The 20792-nt window shown below is 37.0% G+C and overlaps 1 protein-coding gene across 5 annotated transcripts in view; it reads right to left on the bottom strand.

Moving 5' to 3' along the window:
- SPECC1L (sperm antigen with calponin homology and coiled-coil domains 1 like) overlaps positions 1–20792 on the bottom strand; it is a 69994-nt gene that overhangs the window by 9366 nt on the left and 39836 nt on the right. For all 5 annotated transcript variants that reach the window (XM_027470071.3, XM_005023558.6, XM_013103420.5 and 2 more), the window contains 5 exons: positions 19462–19545; positions 17568–17724; positions 14676–14778; positions 1972–2088; positions 1003–1062 (listed from right to left, as the gene is read on the bottom strand). In XM_027470071.3, coding sequence (XP_027325872.1) covers positions 1003–1062; positions 1972–2088; positions 14676–14778; positions 17568–17724; positions 19462–19545 — 521 coding nt within the window. The remainder of the gene's footprint in view (positions 1–1002; positions 1063–1971; positions 2089–14675; positions 14779–17567; positions 17725–19461; positions 19546–20792) is intronic.

Genomic DNA, 20792 nt, shown 5'->3' with positions numbered 1-20792 from the left:
AATTCACTACCTTCAGGAGTCTTCCAGTAAATACTATCATATAAAAAACTTAACTCCTTTACGCTGAAATTTGTGTAAAAAATCTTATAATAAACAATAATTAAAAAAAAAATCAATAACTTACAATCCCAACAAATTAAATCTAAACATAAGTGTCAAGGTTTTAACTATACATTACACTGAGCAAAAAAACAACTTACATAGCTTGATTTATAATTCTGGAAGTCCAACAGAGGCAAATGATTAGAAATCAGGTCAGATATGGGAGAGAATTAACTTATTCTTGAAGACAGTATCACTTAACTATTTTTCCAATTAATCTCAAAAAGTACATTGTCTTTATTATGGTTTCTTATTTCATATTGAAAGATGAGATTTTTTTTAATCTTCCTTTTATATATTTATAATATATATGAGAGTTTATCTCACAGAACCATTGGATATCCTGAATCAAAAGGGACCTGCAAGGACCTTGGAGTCCAACTCTTGGCTCCACACAGGACTATCTAAAAACTTGTCTGAGAGCACTGTCCAAACACTTCAGCCCAAGCAGGCTTGGTGCTGTGACCATGTTCCTGAGGAGCCTGTTCCAGTGCCCAGCCATCCTCACAATTAAGAGCCTTTTCCTAACACCCAACCCAAACCTCCCCTAATGCAGCTTCATGCCATTCCCCATCTGTCATTGGGTATTATGCTGTTGCTTTTGCTGCAGCAGCTTGAGTGCAGATCTTTATCTCAGTCACTGTTTTAGTGCAAAAAAACAGTATTAAGTTGTTGACCACACTGGGTTTATATTAGACTGACAGAGATTAAACAAAGTCAATTATGTATGAGCGTATCATTTTTTTCAGTCAAGTCTGATACAGGGACTACAACATCTAGCTGAGCTCATCTGCTATTATTTTTAAATATTAAGCATCAAAATCTTTCAAAAGCACAAAATAGAATCGGTTGATTTTTACAAATGGGACATAATTCATTCAGTATGTATTTAAAACTTACCAGAGTAGATTTGATGCCAACACTTTCAGCTGCCTGAAAAGCCAAAGTGAAATTTCTTCTCTGCATGAGATAAAAAAACATATTAGAATCTAAGGAAATACTACTTCAAACATAATAAAGTGTTGTTAAGAATGTTTATAGTAAAGCTGCTACTTTTACTTCAAATGGAGTCTATAATTTGACATTGTTGGTTTAAAAAGAGCCATAGGAATGAACATGTCCTAATATCATATAAAATCTTAAGAGAACTTTTAAATTTATTGATTCCTTATTCATAAAATAATGCTGAAAAAAAACACAATGAAGAATACTGTCTTTTTAAATGCTAATTAAGTGGTTTACTCTTGAAAAAATAATAAATATAAAAATCTCTGCAATGTTCGTGAAATACTGTTGTATGTTTTTGGAATTACCAATAATACATCTCCAGATTGCATACCAGTAGGTATCCATAACAGCACACTAGGATACACACAGAGTACTCTACAGTCTTAACATCTTCAAGCTTATCTTCAGTTTGCATACAACTTAAAAGCACAGTTACTTAACAGTATGATAAAGTCGGATAAAAGAACATCCTTGTGATATTGAAAGAGATAGAAGAAATACTGAAAGATAAAAGTTTGATGGATTTAAAAACTAAGTTTAAGTGCTCCTTGCTGCTAAAACCTTAACTGAAAACATTTCCCAAGTGTTAAGGTAAAAAACAAACAAACACACAAAAAAAAAAAAAACAACAAACTCAGACTTAAATTTATAATCTTCCTTTTTTCAAAGATCTTATAATATTAAAAGGTTATAAGGAAAATAGCAGTAAGGTAGTCTGAAATGTTTCAAGTATGATTCTTAGTAAGACTGCTTTTGTATTTTTTATTTATTTATTTTTAGAAATTGAACTTGTTTCATTTTTATTAGCCCATGTTAATTATTTAGCCTCAGTCCCAGGAATGGAACTTTTTAATGTCATACCTTGTCCTGGCTGTTTAGTTCTTGATAGGGAATATGGGCTGGGAGATATGTGTGGAGGACAGCACAGAAAGCCAAGCCATCATTCCAGCTGCTGCTGAAGTTCGTTATGTCGATATTCTTGAAGGGAAAAATACAAACAAAATAAAATTAAAATCATAATCTAACAAATGTCAGTTCTACCAACACTTATTATTTTTTTAATTAATCCTTTGAAGAAGTCAGCACACAAAGCAAACAGCCTAACATCAAAGTTCTGTAGTAATAACCCGAAACACACTACTATGGCGAATAAAAAAGTCATGGTAAAAATGTCAGTTAACTTACATATTACTTACACAAACTAGCTAACATTAAACATCAAAAATGTGCAAACACTGTTAAAAGATGTACAAAGATAGGCCAGAAAAAGTTTTAAAAGAATAGATTTGGTATAATCGTACGCTGCAAGATATAAAAGCAAACGTGTAACAGACACGTGCCAGGACTCTTTCTAAAATCCCCGAAATGAATAACATGCTAGTACTTCTGTTAAGACAAGGTTTTACTTCTGTGCTTCAACTGCATTAATAACCAGGTAAAATTTGTGGAAAAGTATTTTCTTTTCTAAACAAACCATTTCTATACAGAAACTTATGTGGACAACATTGCAAACAGAAAATAAGTTGTCATTGCAAATAAAGATCTTCAACAGATTTAACAGCAACAGCACTAAGGAATCAAGTTTAGGGGATTGAAACCAAAAATGAAACATGCGGTCTTGCACTCCTGATCCTTTGGTTCCAGTAGGAAACTCAGTGGTACTGGTAAATCAACCTCCTGAGACTGCATACAAGGTTACTGTAAAAAGAGGCAGCCTCGTCCAAACGAGTTATGAACAAGATGCCTCAGTGACCTTTTAAATTACTGTACACTTGGCTGTTGGCAGTCAAACAATGCTACAGAGGCTAAGTGGGTAGCAGTCAGTTTAAACTTTAATTAAGAAACAACCAGTGACAACTCAGTCTTTTGCCCCCCCCCCCTTTTTAAGACCTCTTTGAAGAAAAGTGACTATGCTTTAATACCTAACTCTCTTATCTGGGTTTTAGCAGAAGCTAACCAGTTCCCCTACCTAGTTTTTAAAGCTTTAATACAACAGGAATTATTTATAACCTCCCATCACAATCACAGAAATGACTGCACAAGTCACCTTTTCAGCTGACACAAACTTAGCAGGCATTGCGGCCTTTGACAGGACACCAAACTTTCCATCCCTCTAGCAGAAGGACCCACACGGGATCCATTTTAGAGGCAGCAAACATGCTGATGACTAAAGCAGTCACATTTCATGTGAAACCGATGATCTGGATTACAAATGGAAGACAACTGCAACCCCCCCCCAACAGAGGGAAAAAACAAAACTAAATGCAATTTCTAGAAGAATGTGAGGGAAATCTCCATTTCCTGCTCAGCTTTAGCACTTTTAATACAAAGTCTGCAAAAGGCAGGTTCAGACGACGGTGACGTACATGTACGTGCTCGCACTCACAATGCCCAGGGCAGTGGTCTGAGCCCTGCCTGCCGCCCAGCCGCCTGCTTGCGAACGGAAATGTCATTGTTGGAGACCCCCAGTCTGTGGGAACGTGTTCTTCACACAGCTTCCTCAAGCCACAGGGATGGGAAAATAATAATAATAATAAAGGAGAAAAAAAAAAAAAAAGACGCTCTCGCTCCTTTCTCCTCAAGAGACAGGAAATTGGATTTAAATCAATGCATGTTTAAAACTTTTTTTTGATGTTACTTAAATTAGGCAAACAAATGCAAGGCACAGCACGAGACTGGGGGAAAAGGGAAAATATAAGTAAGGAGGGATGCTGAAGCATTGCTGAATCTGATTTTCAGTTTCCAATACACCAGTTTCCAGTCTTGTGACTTAATGCTGCTTAGTTTCAATGAGTACCTAATGAATTGCTACTATGGCAGAACACACTATATGTACTGTAGATTGGGAATTCATAAAGCCTGTCACTGTATAATCAAAATAAAGTTTGATAGTACCTTGCCTCTCAAAGCTTACTATTACTTTGTTTGTTTATTTTAGATTGATTGGCTATGCACAAAGATAACTGAGCAACTACTAGCATGATAAATAGTAGCTACAGCTCATCACCTGATGTTGTTTACAGCTTATACAAGCACAGCAAAGGAGCATTGCAATGAGGATTCTGAAGAAGAAGGTTTTGTGGCTGGCTACAGGGAGAAACTCTCCCAGGCTACTCCACACATTTCAGAGGCACAGCAATATTTATTTGAAAATGCAAGAGTTTGACCTGGAACACCAGCATCACTGAAGCAGAGGAGATCCCAGTACTGAGAGATGGAAGAATACACAGCCTTCAAAGCAAAAATTATCACTAAGATTGGAAATTCAGGAGTACAGAGAACGAAAAAGCAAAAAATACAGTGCTGTTAAAGCAGCGAGCTAGAACAGCGATCTCTGCAGCAAGATTCAGGATGGGCATCAACAAGCAAGAATGCATTCGTCAAAATCAGAAAATATGATGCGTGATGTGTATGAGAACAGAACCTACACCTGAGGTTTAACCCTGTGGATGAAGAAGAAAGATTACTGCTCAGACTATAAGAAGAAAGAAATTGCCAGGTATCAAAATAGTCTGCAGACAGTACAGAATAGAACTATAGAACAATGGTGCTGAAGACAGAACTCCTCACACAGTTAAAAAAAAAACAAACAAACAAACAGGAGGAGAGCTGAGCTCCAAACTCAAGACTTTTTTTTTTTTTTTTTAAAGAGCTCTGTAAGTTTACTCACTTACCCTCACGAGTGAAAACGGGACAAAGTGCTGAAAATAGCAAATGAAACTAAGAAATTTTTTTCCTTAAACATTATAGCTGTATAAGCAAAATATCACTTCAAATACTGTTAACATCCACAGAATGTGAAATTCTGAAAATAAACAATGGAAAAAAAGAGACTATTTTAAAAAGTTCACATGCAAGTTTGGTTGGTACTCAAGAGGAACTTGGAAAACCCCGTTTTCCTAAATCTTCCTGTAGGGTCCAGCTTTTATTATTAAGACAACAAGCAGAAAACAAATCCATCATCCAAGAATGTTAATGTATCCAGAGAAGCTGAATTAAATACAACGGAAGGAAACAATTAAAAGGGACTGGTTTCTGTTTCCAATTGCTCCAAGCATTAGGAATGATTATTACCTCTTAGACTGAAAAATTGTTATATTGGTCAGGCACAAATCTAGAAACTGGACAAACTTAAAGTTTAATCTTTTACATAGAGCTTTAAGCACATAAATGGCACTTTTAAATACAGCATAATTTTATTTCCCAAATGCTTTTAACTACTTGTGGTTTTTTGAAAAAGCTTGGTCAGTATAATGAAATCAATCTTGCATTAAGCTCTTATTTCTCAAAGACCTGACGGTAAACAGAACATCAGCCTAAGATCTCTGACATAATTTCTTCTTTGTTACTGCTTTTATTAAGTAATTGGCCCTATTAAGAGAATTCTGCTGGAATCTAGTCCGGATTTTTTCTTCAAGCCATTTCAGACCACAAAATATTAAAGCAATCGAAGGACATACTTTCAGATAAATTGTCAAATGAGGAATAAGCCTTGCTGGAGAGAGGCGAACCAGGAGTTTTATCAGTCCTTGTCCATTAACTTATAACACTTAGCGTGGGAGTGAAATCACTTCTAGTATTTTGGAGAGATTTTTCACAAAAAGCATTTCTAACAGAGTTAAGCAACAACCTGTTGTGATAAGATCCGTGGAAGACGTGCCAACCAGGAATTGCAAATCGAGTTAGAAGAGTGATATTTTTCTAGAGACAAAGTATAAGCAAGAATATAACATTTCAAGTAATCAAACAGACCAAATGCTATAGCCCACCCTACAGCTCTGACCAAGTGGGAGAACAACCAATGGCAAAGGAACACGCTGGTGGACCCACAACCAAAAACATTTCAAGCATGACTCAAGATCCTGTTAAGACGCAAAGAGCACAGTAGCAGAAGTCAACATAAATGAAATAAATGAAATAAAATTCCCTTGTGCTCACAAAGAACAAAAAAAATGTAAGAAATTTCTTCCTGAAATAAGGTTAAAAATGTAATAGGAACAATGTGGTCCATCAACTTAGGCTGAAATATGATAGCGGTTTAACTGTAAATGAACTGAATTTGAAGATGAGTCAGCAGTGCGCAGCAAGGAAGGCAAACTTTGTTTTTGCATCATTAAGGCTGAGGGATGGGATTATTACACTCTACTGGGCCCTTGTCAGGGTATACCTGGAGTGCTGGACAGAGTTTTGTCCCCCCAGCTCAAAACAGTCATTGAGAAATTAAAGAATGTCCAGCAGAGGGTTACCAAGATGATTACAAGGTTGAGGAACCTGACCAATGAAGAAAGGCTGAAGGAAGCAGGTTTATTCAGCATGAAGAAGGGAAGTGATCAGTCTTCCAAGGCATTATAGAGAAGATGGAGCTACCATCTTCCCATGGCTGCATGGTGACAGGACAAGAGGCGATAGGCAGTTTGCTTCCAAGGAAATTCTCTCTGGCTGTAAGAAAAAGGCGTTCACCATAAACCAATTAAATTTCAGAATAGGGTGCCCAGAGAATGGAGAAATCTCCCTCCCTAGAAACATTCAGGACTGCTCAACAGGGTTCTGTACATCAGTCGAAGGGCTCTTCCAACCTATGACTTTTCTAGGATGTTTTTTAACCAGTGTAATAGTAATTTAAAAATTGTGTTATTGTTTCATTTTTTCCCCTAAATTAAGAATACAGACTCTTACAATCAGAGAAAGTATTTTTTTAATGCAAGATACAAATATCTGTAATTCTGATGCAACTTTTTTTCGCCCCCAGAAAACGATGCTGCTAAAAAAGCTACAGAAACCATGGTTTCTAACTTACAGTTACAAACTAAGGACAAAGTTTCCTTAATTATCTCTTCAGCGGACATACCCACATCTGTCTTCAATCTCCCTGAACTACAAATATTACAATTTAGGCAGAGAAGCATACCACATAGCAACTATTTCTCCAGCCCCTGCTCCACACAGTAAAGGATGTTCCCACATCCTAACTCAGGCTGTCTCACAAATGAGTTAGGACATAAAGAAAATAAAACCATGTGTCTATGTCTCTGTTGTATTAGTTAATGAAATAAGTGGGCTGAGAAAGCAAAAGCATTAATATGATTCTGTACTATAATATATTAAACCATTAAAACGAGATTTGAGGTTTAATTTTACAGACCTTGGCAGGCTTTTTACTGTGGCAGAAAATTACTATTAAAAAGCTTTTAAAAGCTTTTAAAGACACACACAAAAAAGAAAAGAGCATCCATAAAAAAATAGAGGTAAACTACTAAATAAGTCTTCCCGTTAAGCTTTCAGAAGACTTCCTAGAGTGTATTTTCCCTGCAGCCTTTCAGTGGTATCAGTCAGCATCACCCTTCCTTTAGCAGGTGCAGTGGAACAGCATCTGGTAACGCCTCCAAGTTACAAAACTCGCTACTGGAAATGTCCACAATCCATCTCCTACCAGTTGCTGACCCTTCCCAACACCACAGCACCACACACCTGTGCTTACAGGTTTGCAGCAGCGCCCTGCACCTCGTGCCAAGCACTCTGCAGACTGCAGGGAAGCCGTGACAGAATCGTCTGAGCTGTGCTTCCTCTCAGGTACGGTTGGCTTTTTCACTGGGGACAGGCATGTCTACTCCCACCCACTCCATGCCAAAGCTCACCTTGGAAAAGTCTTTGTGACTGCACATGCCAATGGAAAGCGAGGGCTGCAACCAGACTTCTCCCCTGAGCAGAGATCAGCCTGTCTCTTGGTAGGAGGCTCAGCCCATAGTCAGCATTGGGGTTACGCAGGCAGGGCTCTTATGCTGGGAATAGCTGGATCCTTCCCTACCAGATGGTTTCCTCTAAAGCAGGGAGATCAGCTCACGTTGGAGGAAAGGTAACTTTGGTGCCACGTAGCAGTGTGACCAGCAGTGCATCCCACTCCTACTGTCCTTCAGCTGTACCTTCTGCAGGCAGCACAGCACGGCACGGCACAGAATCCACCCTCTGGAAACCAAGTCTTGAAGATTTCCCCTTCCCTTCTTACTTGGTGTTACTCAAAGCAGGGACTGTTTCTGATACTAGCACTGGATTCATACTGTCACCAGGCTTGAGGTTACAGACAGCAACAGCCTGATTGCAAGTGCCAAGGAAAAGACCCAAGATGTGCGAACTACTGATCACTGCCTGGTTTTGCTTGCTGGACCCCGCACCACATTAGACAAATTTGACTGTCTTGCAATCAGTGAAACTGATTATTCTACTGATTCCCAAACCCTGGATTAGAGCTGAGGCTGTCAGTACTTCTGGCAGTAGGTGACATTGTGAAAGTATTTCTGGAATAGACTCAAGAGCAGTCCCAACCACTGACTCTTCATTTCCAGTTCTGAGAAGGCAGTAAACGGCAAAAATAAGCCATCGAGAGCCTTAAATATCAACTGTTAATGCTTCTTTCCATGCTTCCAATGCTTCAACCAAGACATGTTATTTTTCAATTTTGGCACAAAGAAGACCATAAAAGGAGCAGTCGTCCTCAAAAAACAAAACAATAATAGCTTCAGACATTAACATTTGAAGCATTTACAGAGATAAAGACAGCTCCATAATTTGCTCTAAATTTTGTCATAATTAAGTCTAACAAGCTGACATTTCTCTTGTATCAGAATCCAAACCAAACAGAAAAAGGAAGTATATACTTCCTTAATTCAATAATTTTTGGCTAAAGCATCACAGCTTAAACCAAGGAGAGAAGTGTTTTGGCAGCCTGACTGCTTTGATGAATCAACCAGACAGCACCAGGGAATGCATGCACACCCTGGAATCATTATTTCAGCACAGGCTTTCTTGTGCACAGCATCTTGTCCACTTTCTGAGCTTCTTTAAAGTCAACAGAATAGTTTAAGTAGAATATAAAACCAGTGTTTACAAAGACGTGTATTAAAGATTTTTAAAAAGGCAACCTGAAGTAACTTCTACCTTTAACTTTGTTACTCTACATTTACAATTTGAAAAGAAATTAAAGCATTTCTTAACTGAAAGGTCCATTCAGTCACTACAAATATATAAAATACACAGAATATGAGGTTTGCATTATCATGTTTGAATGACAAAATTAACTCCTGTTCTGGATTACTTATTGAACTCTAGTATTTTTACGTGGATGAAATCCTAAGTACATCCTACGATAATCCATTTTTGTTTTGTTCTGGCCTCTTTGCGATATTCATCAGCAAGAATAGCTAGTACTGTAACTGAACAAACAACTACCTGAAGATCGCCTGCACGCTTGTTCTGACCAGCCCATTTGCAACCTATCCTCAACAGAAGCAAAACACTAACTCCAAAAATAACCTGCCAAATCTTAGCCTTTGGTAGAATCCTAAACTTTTGCTTTCTTCTGTGAAACTGAGGTGAAGAAAAAGAAAACAAGGCATGTGCATATAAGAAAATAATTATTTTGATTGATACACACTGAATAGATGATCTCTCGATATACTCATCACCTTTTTCTTTCCCCTCTACAGGGCAGAAATAAGGAACATATTTTAATTAGGTGGAAGACAGGTACCATTCAGTTGTCAAGAAATCTTCCACTCCCCCATATCAGATACTTCTCCAGGTTTACAGAGACATTGCTCTTTCCAAAGCAAATATTGGACTTATTTTCATAGAATCAGAGAATGGTTTGAGTTAGAAGGGATTAAAGATTATATAGTTCCAACCCCTCCTGCCATGGGCAGGGATGAAACTTGATTTTAAAAATGAAGTTTCCAGTTCAAAAAAAAATAAAATAATTTACAACTACAGATACATATCAGCAATTTCATGTTACATAGTCTGCTACAGCAATAAAGCCCAAGAACACTGAGTTAACTGAGTTAAAGCCCCATTTCTAACATAATTGACCCAAACTACCTTAATTTGGTCCCACAGCAACTGCCTCTGGAAAGTCAAACTCATACCCTCCTACACAGCCAGATTCATTTTAAAAGTGACCAAGAAATGCCCGAATCCTAACATGTTGACTGATCATAATGGAGTCTTTAATACTGCTAGTCTATAAATAATTTGATACCTTCCAGATCAAACAACCATTTTTTAATAAGGGCTCAAATCAGACGTACTCAGTGCACACAATCATTTCAACAGGTAATTATCCTACTGTGACCAAGTACAGTAGTGTCACCGAATTCTGTATGTCACCAGAGTATTTAAAATACAAAATTTAGCTTTTTTTTTTTTTATTGCTGCCACGTGGATAAAAAGCGTGGCTTTTTTTTTTTTTTTTTTTTAAGACATGATTTGATCTGTACAGGTACCAAAAGATAGGAGGTCTTCCCAGAAAAGGCATCATTTCCATCATTAAAGGAAAGGTACTTCAAGGCTACCTTATGGATATCTTTCAGTGCATCTGTCATTAGAAGGCATGGAAAACTTAAAGAAAGCGATTTTTTTTTTGTATATTCTTGCAGCAACCTTGTGACAATTGTTCTTTTGTGTTAGACTTCTGGAAGTGAATCCTCTCTCAGAATGCTGACAAAAATGGAAAAAAATTGAAATATTGCTGTAGATAAGAATGGGTAAAGGATGTGCGTATCCTGTTTATTGGTCCCATTCTTAACATGAAACATGCATGCTCACATCCTTTTTTGGACTTTTATTAGTTATGTACCCAAAATGAAAGTAGCTGTGTTTCAGCTAGGGTAAATGCTCTGTAACAGCTGGATGGGATTGTGTTGTGCTTTGAAGATATCTGGAATTTCTGACAGTTTTATGACACTCCACATATTTTAGAGGAGCCAGGAGGATTCTCTTCTCTCTGGAAAATGCAGCACTTGGCACTGAACTCTGAATCAGTATGTCAGGCCCTGAGTAAAGCTAACACACAATCACATTTCAAGTATCCTGTGCCCTCTTTGTCTGAAAACTAATGGGAGATTCGCTGCTCCTTTATCTATGTGCTAAAAAAAACAACACACACACACATACCTTATCTTAAGAGACCAACTCCGCTCTTTCATGGCTTGGGGATCTGTTGAGTCCTGAATTAAACTCACACTATCTTAGTGAGTGCAATGCTGCCTGGACTGAACAGCCTCTAGATAAAAGTTGATAGGGAACCTGCCTGCTGTTAGCTCTGCAGTGACCTTCTGCAGACTGCCAGTCTCAAAGCAAAGCATCAAGGAGCATTCTTGCTTGCAACCAGCATTCAGACTGCATGGGTATTAAAAACAACAATATCAGAGAAAGTCATACAGTTTCTTTCATCAGGAAGAACTTCTTATTCTCATTGGCTGTTTTAACCTTTTTTTATTTTATCGAGGTACTCCTCAAAAGAATGCTAGGTTTGGAAATACAGTTAAATATTGTTTCATGACTACAGACTTTCTATTAATACCAATTTCCTTCCAAATTTCCTTGAATATATCAAGAAAACTGCACAATTTAGTAATTTATTATAATTTTTAAACAGAGTTAAGAACTAGTTGTTTGTTGTTTTTTTTTTTAATCTTAAGTTTCTCACCTCTGTGAACACATTACAATTGCTTTAAAAAAAATCTTATGTGGAACTATGTATTTGTCAGAATTGGAAAGTAAAGTTTGGCATAAAAGTCTGTGAACGTGTATGAAGAGTTTAAAAAAAATCCTCCCACTATAATGGGCTGAAATAAAAGCTCCACAATGCTATTGTCTTTGAATTATTTAGCGTTCACAAAATTTCAGGCTTCTAATACAGAGATACTTAAGACTTCTGATTAAATGCTTAAAATAATTTCCTGGAGGGATAGGAGAGCAGAAGTAATTCTTCCTTTTTATTTGAGCAGACAAAAAAAATACTGGTCGCTGCAAGCAACCAGTATTCTCCAAATACTGTATTCTCCAAAAGTACCTTATGGATACAGGAAACCTGTCTGTGAAACAGTACAGACCTGGGATGGTTCCCCCCCCCCCCCCCCATTAGGATTTTCAAGAAATGGAATAAAAAGCAGCTCAAGAACTACAGCTCGTCTTCAAAGAGAATAACAGTTAATCATATGCTTCTGCTAATTAATAAGGGTAAACCAACAACAACACATCTTGTTTTTAAAATTTTAAGCAACTGGCAGCGCACCCATAACTCTGTATACTTTAAGCTTTTTTTTCTTTTTTATTAAGATTTATATCTGGCTATTTGATTACTATTTGTTAGCCTATTCAACTGTTTTCCAATATCCAGTGCATAATACGATGCGTAATACAATTTTAAATACATGTATGCATACAAAACTACACCTGTGAGAGTCTCCAGATGAGACTGAGAAAACAAAACTGAAGTGTTTGTAGTTGGTAACTACTGAAGACACAAACACATCTTTCCATGGGTGCAAAGACATAACTCAAATATTGGCTTACAAAGCTGAGTTTTGCTTATCAATCTAGTAAGACTACTAATATGTATTAAACCCATTGAAGTAATTCTGTTGTCAATTTTGTCCCACTAATAGCATGCAGAAACAAAAGCCTTTCAGGACTCCTTTTTACTCCCACCTTTCGCATCCCCATCCTCCCCTCAAAATCAGGGTGAAACTCTTCCAGATCATTTTAGAACTTGTTAAACGTAAAATAGGTGCAAGCTTGGTCTGTAACACTGTTTTTATAACTAGCTGGAATCTGGACCTACAGCTCTTCCTAGAGAACAGAGACAGGGACATTGAGGACTTCTCTGTGCCCTCTGGCTCACGTGGCAGCTCAGAGCCAGGTGCCGGCTGGTAGCCAGCATGCAGGTAGCCCTGACAAGCACGTGCTGGCTCCTGCCCAGACGGCAATCCAAACACAAGCAACCAGTGACATAGGAGGAAGGCAGAGGTGGTACCGATGGGAAATGCTGGGTATAAAAGGGATTGTCACAGAGTATAGGACACTAGGAGGAGCTGGAGGTGTGAAAAGGTGCCCTGGTGATATCTGGGGGAGAGGAAAGGAGGAAGAGGCATGGTCATTATTCTGATGCCTGTTTACTGCCTGTCACTTTTGAATCCACACTTTTAACACAAAATTAAAACCCAGCAAAGCTTCTATTTCCAAAAATAGATCTGGTATTGATAATGTTTCTGAGATGTCAAAAAGCTAGATAATCACTATTCAGAAAGAATACAATGTTAGATGTATTTTTAACATTAGAACACCACTTACATGATTTCAATCAGAACTGAAATTCAGGTGATGCTGAAAAAAAGCTAAATTCTTTACAACAAAGATGAAAAATGAGTATGCTTAAAGTGGAAGACATTCTTCTCCAAAAACTAACGTCATGTAACCTCCTTGTATTATCCTACTCCTTCAAAAGAAGGCATACATTAGTTCTACAGACATTACATGCTATGGTTTCCAGTAGCGACAATCAGTGAACAATATTACAGTTGTTGAAGCAAGTACAATAAGTGTCAAAAGCTATTCTTCTACTAGCATCTATAAAGTTCAGGAAGAGTAGTTTTAAACAGCAATCTACACAAAGAAAACTCTTGTACGTGCACACAGCTATAGAATGAAAAAATTGGATTTTTTTTTCCTATTACTTTTCCTAATCAGGTAAGGAAGCTGTCAAATTATTATTTCATTTCAAGACACTATGGGAAAATATTTTTGCATTCTGTTTTACAGGATTTATACAGAAATATAACATCCTGCCTTTTTTGAAATGCGGAGAAGGAGAAAGGCTCTTTCCACAAAGAAGCTTATCCTCAGAAATAGCACAGTTTAGCACTAGACGTGCCAGAGGAAGAGGGGGGAGGGATTATACCACAAGCGTCTCCATTGTACTGAAAGACGACTTTTCCTATGGATGGGCGATCATCCTGTTATGCGGCTCTGAACTTCCTCCTGCATTGTGAGTCTCAAGTCATGGAAAGAGTAAAGTTCTTAAACTGAGGATTGTGTTGGGAATTCCAACCACTTTCAATACAAGTTAACCAAACAAATACATCACGGTCAGACTGTTAACATCCTGGTTTAGTTTGCTGAAGCCACTATTCTTTTGAAAAAATAATGTAATCAGGAGAACTCTGGATAGTTATCTTGTTACTTCTTTCGGGTTCTGATAACATTTGGACCAATTGAAAAAAATCTGGAACTGCACTAGAAAGCCAAGTACAAACGCAAGACAATGCAACCTTTGCAAAACAAACTGTCCCTAAATAGAGGCTAAATGGGAGCACACTGACAGATCCAAATACAACCAGACTAACCACCTATCAATAAATCTCTCCAAAATCCAAGAAACATTACTATACCTGCATTTGGGAGACTATTAACATTTAAATTGCTGAAGTTCCAACTGTAGCTGAAAGTTACAGTTTCCAAAGTGCAATCTGTAAAAGGCTGCTGTGAAGTGCCTCAATAAGAGGCCTGCTACCCCCTTAAGAAAAAAAAATCATTAACAACGTGGAGCAAAGTGACTAAGGAGCTATTAATGTTAGGTTAGGACTTGTAGCATGTGTTCCAAGAAGAGTACAGTACATACCAGTGCCATTGCAATCTATGCAGTCAACTGTGGAACAAGCTGGCTTATGCTATTGGCAGCTTCTAATTTGTTGCAGCCTCAAGTATGCTATGTTAAACAACTCTGCAGTTACCTGATAGCCTTCTGTTTTTTTCTGGCACCACTTCAGCAAGGCATTTCTTTTGGATCCTCCATATTCTCTTGCTAGGGCAGACAAGGGATCTTTCCTTTCTTCCCTAGTAATGAGGGAGAAGCACAATTTATAGCTCGTACTATATCTTAGACAACAGAAATACATATTGCAAAGTTCAAAAAAAAAAAACACAAATTATTGTCATAGTGAAAGTAGCAAGGTGCAGCATTACTGAGTGAAAAACGAAATACACAAATACCTGTAGACTTCAAAATTATTTTTGAGAAATTCTTTCATTAGCAAATATTCCCCCCACACACACACTAAACTTTTTTCTAGGTATTCCATTCTCAATGATATTTTCTTAAGAGTTTAGAAAATTCAATTCACAACACGTCAAGTTCCAGCTTGAACCATTAAGCTAACTCAAGTGACTTTATTTTGTATTTAGAAAGAGAATAAACTGATGCTATCTCTTCTGCATTTCATGGCTGATTACAAATGTCACCTTGAAACAACAGGTTTGCATATTAGCTGCACGTTGTTATTAACAGAACATTTGCCTGAGAACTGGAGTTCTCAAAAAGGCAGGGGCAGATTTGCTGCATTATTCTGCTATTTGATACATTGGCACAATAATGATTCACTTTTTTTGAAAGTTGTTATTGGGAACTAAGCATTGGTTATCAATTAATTTCACCTCCAGTGTCAAATTATCTCAAGTCATTTCTTCTTGAAGGCAAGACTGAGGAAGGGAAGAATGATCTCATCCAGGTAGACCACTTTCTTCCACTTGAGTCATATATCACAACCCTCTCTTAACCAGGCTTCAGAAATGAGCACTTAGATTAAAATAAATAAATATATATTATTTCAGCCCATTCCTCCAGCCTGTCCAAGTCTTCTGGATTGCACCACAACCCTCTGGCACATCAGCCACTTCTGGTTTTGCGTCATTGTCAGACTTGCTGCTCCATCATACAGACCATTAATGAAGATGGCAAACAGATCTGGACCCAGTACTGACCTCTAGGGTACTCCACTAGTAACTGGTCTCCAAGTACACCCTAGGCCGCTGACCACCACTTTCTGGGCCCAGCCATTCAGCCAGCTGGTAACCCACCTCGCTGTTCGCACACCCAGCCCAAACATCAACCTCTTGTCCCTGAGGATCTACAGGGGACATGTCAAAGGCCTTACTGAAGTCCAGGCTCGGAAGAGGTCAAAGAAGGTCATCAAAACAAATAATGATGGGACTGCATATTTAATCTACAACAAAGATTATGAAACTCTACGAGAACTTCAGCACAGAGCTTTGGGACAACCTATGAAAACTCAAATTTCAAGTTCCCTCTCTATGCTAAACCATACTGTTTAGCCATGGAGGAGCTGTACAGCCTGTTCTCAAATTCCAATAAATGCACATGGTTTATATCAAGTTCTCTCAGTTATGAAAGCACAGCTAAAGGAAATAAAATAACATAAGTTGTATGCAGACAATGAAAAATAGTTTGACATACAAGCCTTATAAGTTAGTGTATTAGGTTAACTTAATTCAAAATCAACAGAGCCAATAAAGATTCAACTAGAACAGGAACAGTAAACTTCAAATATTTGTTTTAGTGAACTATAGCAATAACTGTTTATTTTACCACGACTTTCAGAAAAAGGTAGGGGAAAAAGAGAAACTCAATCACAAAAAAATACTCAAGTCCAGCAGCGGCACTGTGAGCAGTGTTCCAGAGAGCCCATTCATCGCTACGCACCCACTGCTGCAGTCTGCACTGCTCCTCCTGTTGTAGGGCTTGGAATTTCAAGCAGTGCCTAGGCAGCTTATTATCAAGATTATAACTGTACAATTACATCATGAAATGCCACGTATCTGCTACAGTCTGCAGACTGCCACCCATGCCATTTTACACTATGAGTTCAAAGCTCATATACAGGTCTTTTAGTCTTTTTTATTTCTGCATATACTTGGTCCTCACTTAAGTGCTAACATACACAATATACATTGCTGCTGATAAAGCAACCACAGATCCAAACTCAGCTTAATTTCTGCACAGTGGAAAGAACAACACATACACGTTGCAACTGATTTCAGGAATGCATTTTCAATATCCTCCACGGCTGTAAATATTCACAATTTTATAATGTAATTATTACATATTGTAATGTCTCAGAACATTAAGGATTTAATGTTTCTGCTGTACAAAAACTCTCAAGAAGTTCTGTGTCAAATAGGCTTAAAAAAGTCATTTTACCTTTGCCTCTTAGTTTCCCAATCTAACAGGCAAGACTGTGTACATACTTCACTTGCATAACATACGGTGTAAATACTCTGAGGTTCTTGTAACTGATAACATTGATAAATTTAAACCTTTTCCTATCCGTAAAGGTTTATCTTTTTATCATACTAATAAGAGAGGGGTGCCTGACCATTCTTACATTATGATTTCAAGTGTGGTACAAATAACACAGGCCAATTCAGTCCTGGCTATTCAACAGTGTCTGGAATTAAGACCCAGTCACACTGCTTTTTGTCCTCAGCTGTGATTACTAAATTTAAAGTTTATCACGTTCTCTCCAAGTCCAAGTCACGCTGTAGCTCACTTCTTGGATTTGGTTTCATGGTATATTGAACTGATGTGATGATATTATTTAGTGACATGATTTAGCTTTCTTTTCTAGTGGAGCATAAAATCGTGGCATTGACCATATAAGCTCTAAAAAGTATACTGAGCTGGAGGAAGCACTTTGTTTCCAAAGATTGTTGTTGCATGGGTAGCAGTAAAATCTGCCGTCTTGATGCCAACATTATATCCTAGACACACACAGACAGATAGCTATGAAATTAACACTTTTTGGTGTATAACAGAAAAAGGCTTTTACCTTATTCGACTTCTGGTTGTAGGGGTGACTGATGCTGTAGGGGAAGACGAGAGTGATAGCTGTGGTGAGGTGGTACCCATTGCCATGAGAGATGCTGGAGATGCTCCATCAGGTGCACTGATATCCCGTTTGATTTCTTCACTACTTCTTCGAGACACTATACAGCAAAAAACATCCATATATTGATCATTTGCCAACAATAAAACCTTTTGAACTTATTCCTGCTCTCTAACAAGCGTTAGTTCAGAAACCATGAAAAGAAATCCATATACGGTCCTAGGCTTTGACATTTTTCTTGGTACTTGCCACTAAAGAGGTATCAAGTATTTCAAGTGCACTACCAACATTTTGTTTTGACATACAGGCTGTAATGTAAGAAAATTTGATGAACACATTTAATGGTATAATGATACTTCATTACTTCCATTTGGAAGACTTCATGAATGAAAATAAATTTTAACATCAAACCATACCCTTTTTCTCTAGTCCATGAAGTTATGTCACTAAGAAAAAAATAATTTAGCTAATAGCTACTTTGTTTCCACTTAGTTTTAGTCAAGAATTGACACACAAGTGATGCTCTGGACTTGAATTAAATATCAGCAGGCAAATTAAAGATTGACCTGAGACCACCGGACAAAACGTTTTTGTCAAGAAAAAAAAAGAGCAACATTACATTCTGTAGAATGGTCATGTTTTCTCTACATAGAAGAGATCCCAGTTAACAGTATGAGGTTTGCCCTTTATATCTACACAGTTACACATTTGATTTGCAAACAAACAATAGCAACTCTGCACATACTTCAGAGACGTATTTTCTAATGACTTATGGCAAGTAAATGAGTTCATAAATACCAGACACTAGAAATTGAGAAAAATTATTTTGGGTGGATGTTTTCAGTACAAATCAAAATGAGCTAATCCCCTTTTTTTCCCCTGAAACCATTTATTCAAATATAGGGATTTTAAAATTTATACATATATATGCCTCTCAAATCAGTTCTGCCTAGTTTAATAGGAAGTACCATTTTTACATTATCCCACTATTTGTGCTACTAATCTTAAAGATTTGTCTCTAGAAGCCTTTTAAAACTTATATTTTTCAATTCTTAAAAAAAAACAAAAACAAAAAAAAAAAAAAAAACAGAAAACACTTAACAGCAAAATGCAGAAACCACCAAGAGTAAAAACTGGAAATATTTGTAGGTTCTGCCAGTCACCAAATAGACTACTGTAAAATGATTTACTGCAAACATTCTTTTGTCCTACAGAATGGGTTGAAGTTTTGCTAGGTAACATGGGAAAATATTTACATGCCTTAGGTAACATACAAATATGCATTTGTTACCTAAAAAGAACAATCCTCCAAATTTAAAGGAGAGACCTTCTCCAGCCACTGAAAATAATTCTTCTCACAAACAAAAAAGGAATAGCTCAGCTGGAGAAGGACAGCATGTTTCTCTGTCTCACTCGCTCTTTAAAATATAACTTTTACTGCATGAATGTAGGTTAACAACCAGGTAGAGTTTCTTGGAACATATTAGTCAGCTGTTATGTGCATGATTGACACACAACCATACAGTATACTATCTTGGTACAAATCTCTACATGCAACAAGGACACTAGAAAAGCAATTAAAAAAATCTGTTCCACTTGATGCAATGAAACTGCATTTATTTATTTATTAAACCATTGGACTTAACTCTTCTTCCTCATATACTTCAACAGAAAACTCAAACACTGAAAAGTAAGCTATTCTAAATATACAATCTTTTGAAAAGACCTCAATGGTCTGAAAACAAAAGGTCTCTCTCAAAAAAGAGAAATAGATCTAAGTACAGCATTGAAATGAGAGTTCCTAATTTTATTAGTAATCTAGAAAACGTGATATTACCTGAAATAGATTTGGCACTTTCCATAGCGGGTACTCTTGGCAAAGATGCTGGTCTGCTGGTAGACGACGTTCTCAACAAATGTTCTAGACAAAGAAAATGAAGACAGGACACCATTAGCAAAGATTCCAGTTCAAGCAAGACATTTAGGTATGCATCACAAATACTGCCTACCAATGCCTGAGTTTGGCTGCTTTAGTGAGAGTAATAGATTTTATCTGTACAAAAGAAGGCCTAAAATTTGCTCATTACCAACGAAGTCCACTATGAACACATCATGACCTTTTTATTCCTTTTTCAGTAAGGCCTCTCTCACAGTTGCCCTGTTCTATTAAAAACGAGTTGTAAAACCAGAAGTCCAAGCAAGGAATCCCCATTTAGCACACTGGAAAAAATGTCTGATATGCCATTCACAGTTTGGAGTGGTAAACCAGATTGGTTCTGTGTCATTCTCCCTCCCTTTTTTGGTCTGTTTGGTAATTTATTTATTTTTTAAATACAAACATGCTTTCCTGACTTTCCCATGAATTGGGGTCAAAAAGGTACCTTCACTTTTCCTAGGGAAAGATTGGTTCAGCTTTCTGACGATGAGTGAAATCAAACTTCAGCAAAACTAATTTTATGTAGCATTTAACCAAACCTAGTTTTTGTTAGTTTCCATTTAAAATTAATATTCCTTCAAATAAAACCTTTAAACTTTCATGCATAAAGTTTACATACTCATGCTGCTGTAGAAATAATTACAAGGCAGCAATTTTAATACAAAAATATGAAAAAGGTGAACGAGTATTCAAAATAAAATGGTAAACCCACTTCACTAGTTAAAAACATGACATAAGGAACATACATTGCTTTTATATATATATATATATATATATATATATATATATATATATATATATATATATATATATATGTGCGCACACACACACACTTGTAAACAGGAATTCTGTCAGACATTCTCTACCAGAATACTTTCCTGCTCCTGCATTTAACTAATCGTAATGAAAACACAGAAACTACAGAAAGCATGTCACTGATTTTGTGTTTAAGCTTATGTCTACCCATGAACTCTGTAACAATTAAAGAATCCTAAACTATCTTCTTGGAAAGGCATTTCAGTATTCCTAAAAATATCAATGTTTCTAAAATTAAAACTCCAGCTGCATTGAAAAAAAACTCAATATACATTCAACAAAAGCAAGAAGGAAATCTGGCATGTACGGACTATTATGAAATGCTACCAAAAGAAAAAAAGCACCCTTTATAAAACATCAGACTTCAGAAATACCAAACTGAGAGGAAATATTCAGTCTGGAGTCATATGGGTATT

The sequence above is a fragment of the Anas platyrhynchos genome, chromosome 16 (genome assembly GCF_047663525.1).
Source record: "Anas platyrhynchos isolate ZD024472 breed Pekin duck chromosome 16, IASCAAS_PekinDuck_T2T, whole genome shotgun sequence".
Taxonomy (NCBI): domain Eukaryota; kingdom Metazoa; phylum Chordata; class Aves; order Anseriformes; family Anatidae; genus Anas; species Anas platyrhynchos.
Note: the sequence above shows the minus strand (reverse complement) of the source record. Positions and strands in the feature narration are given on the sequence as shown.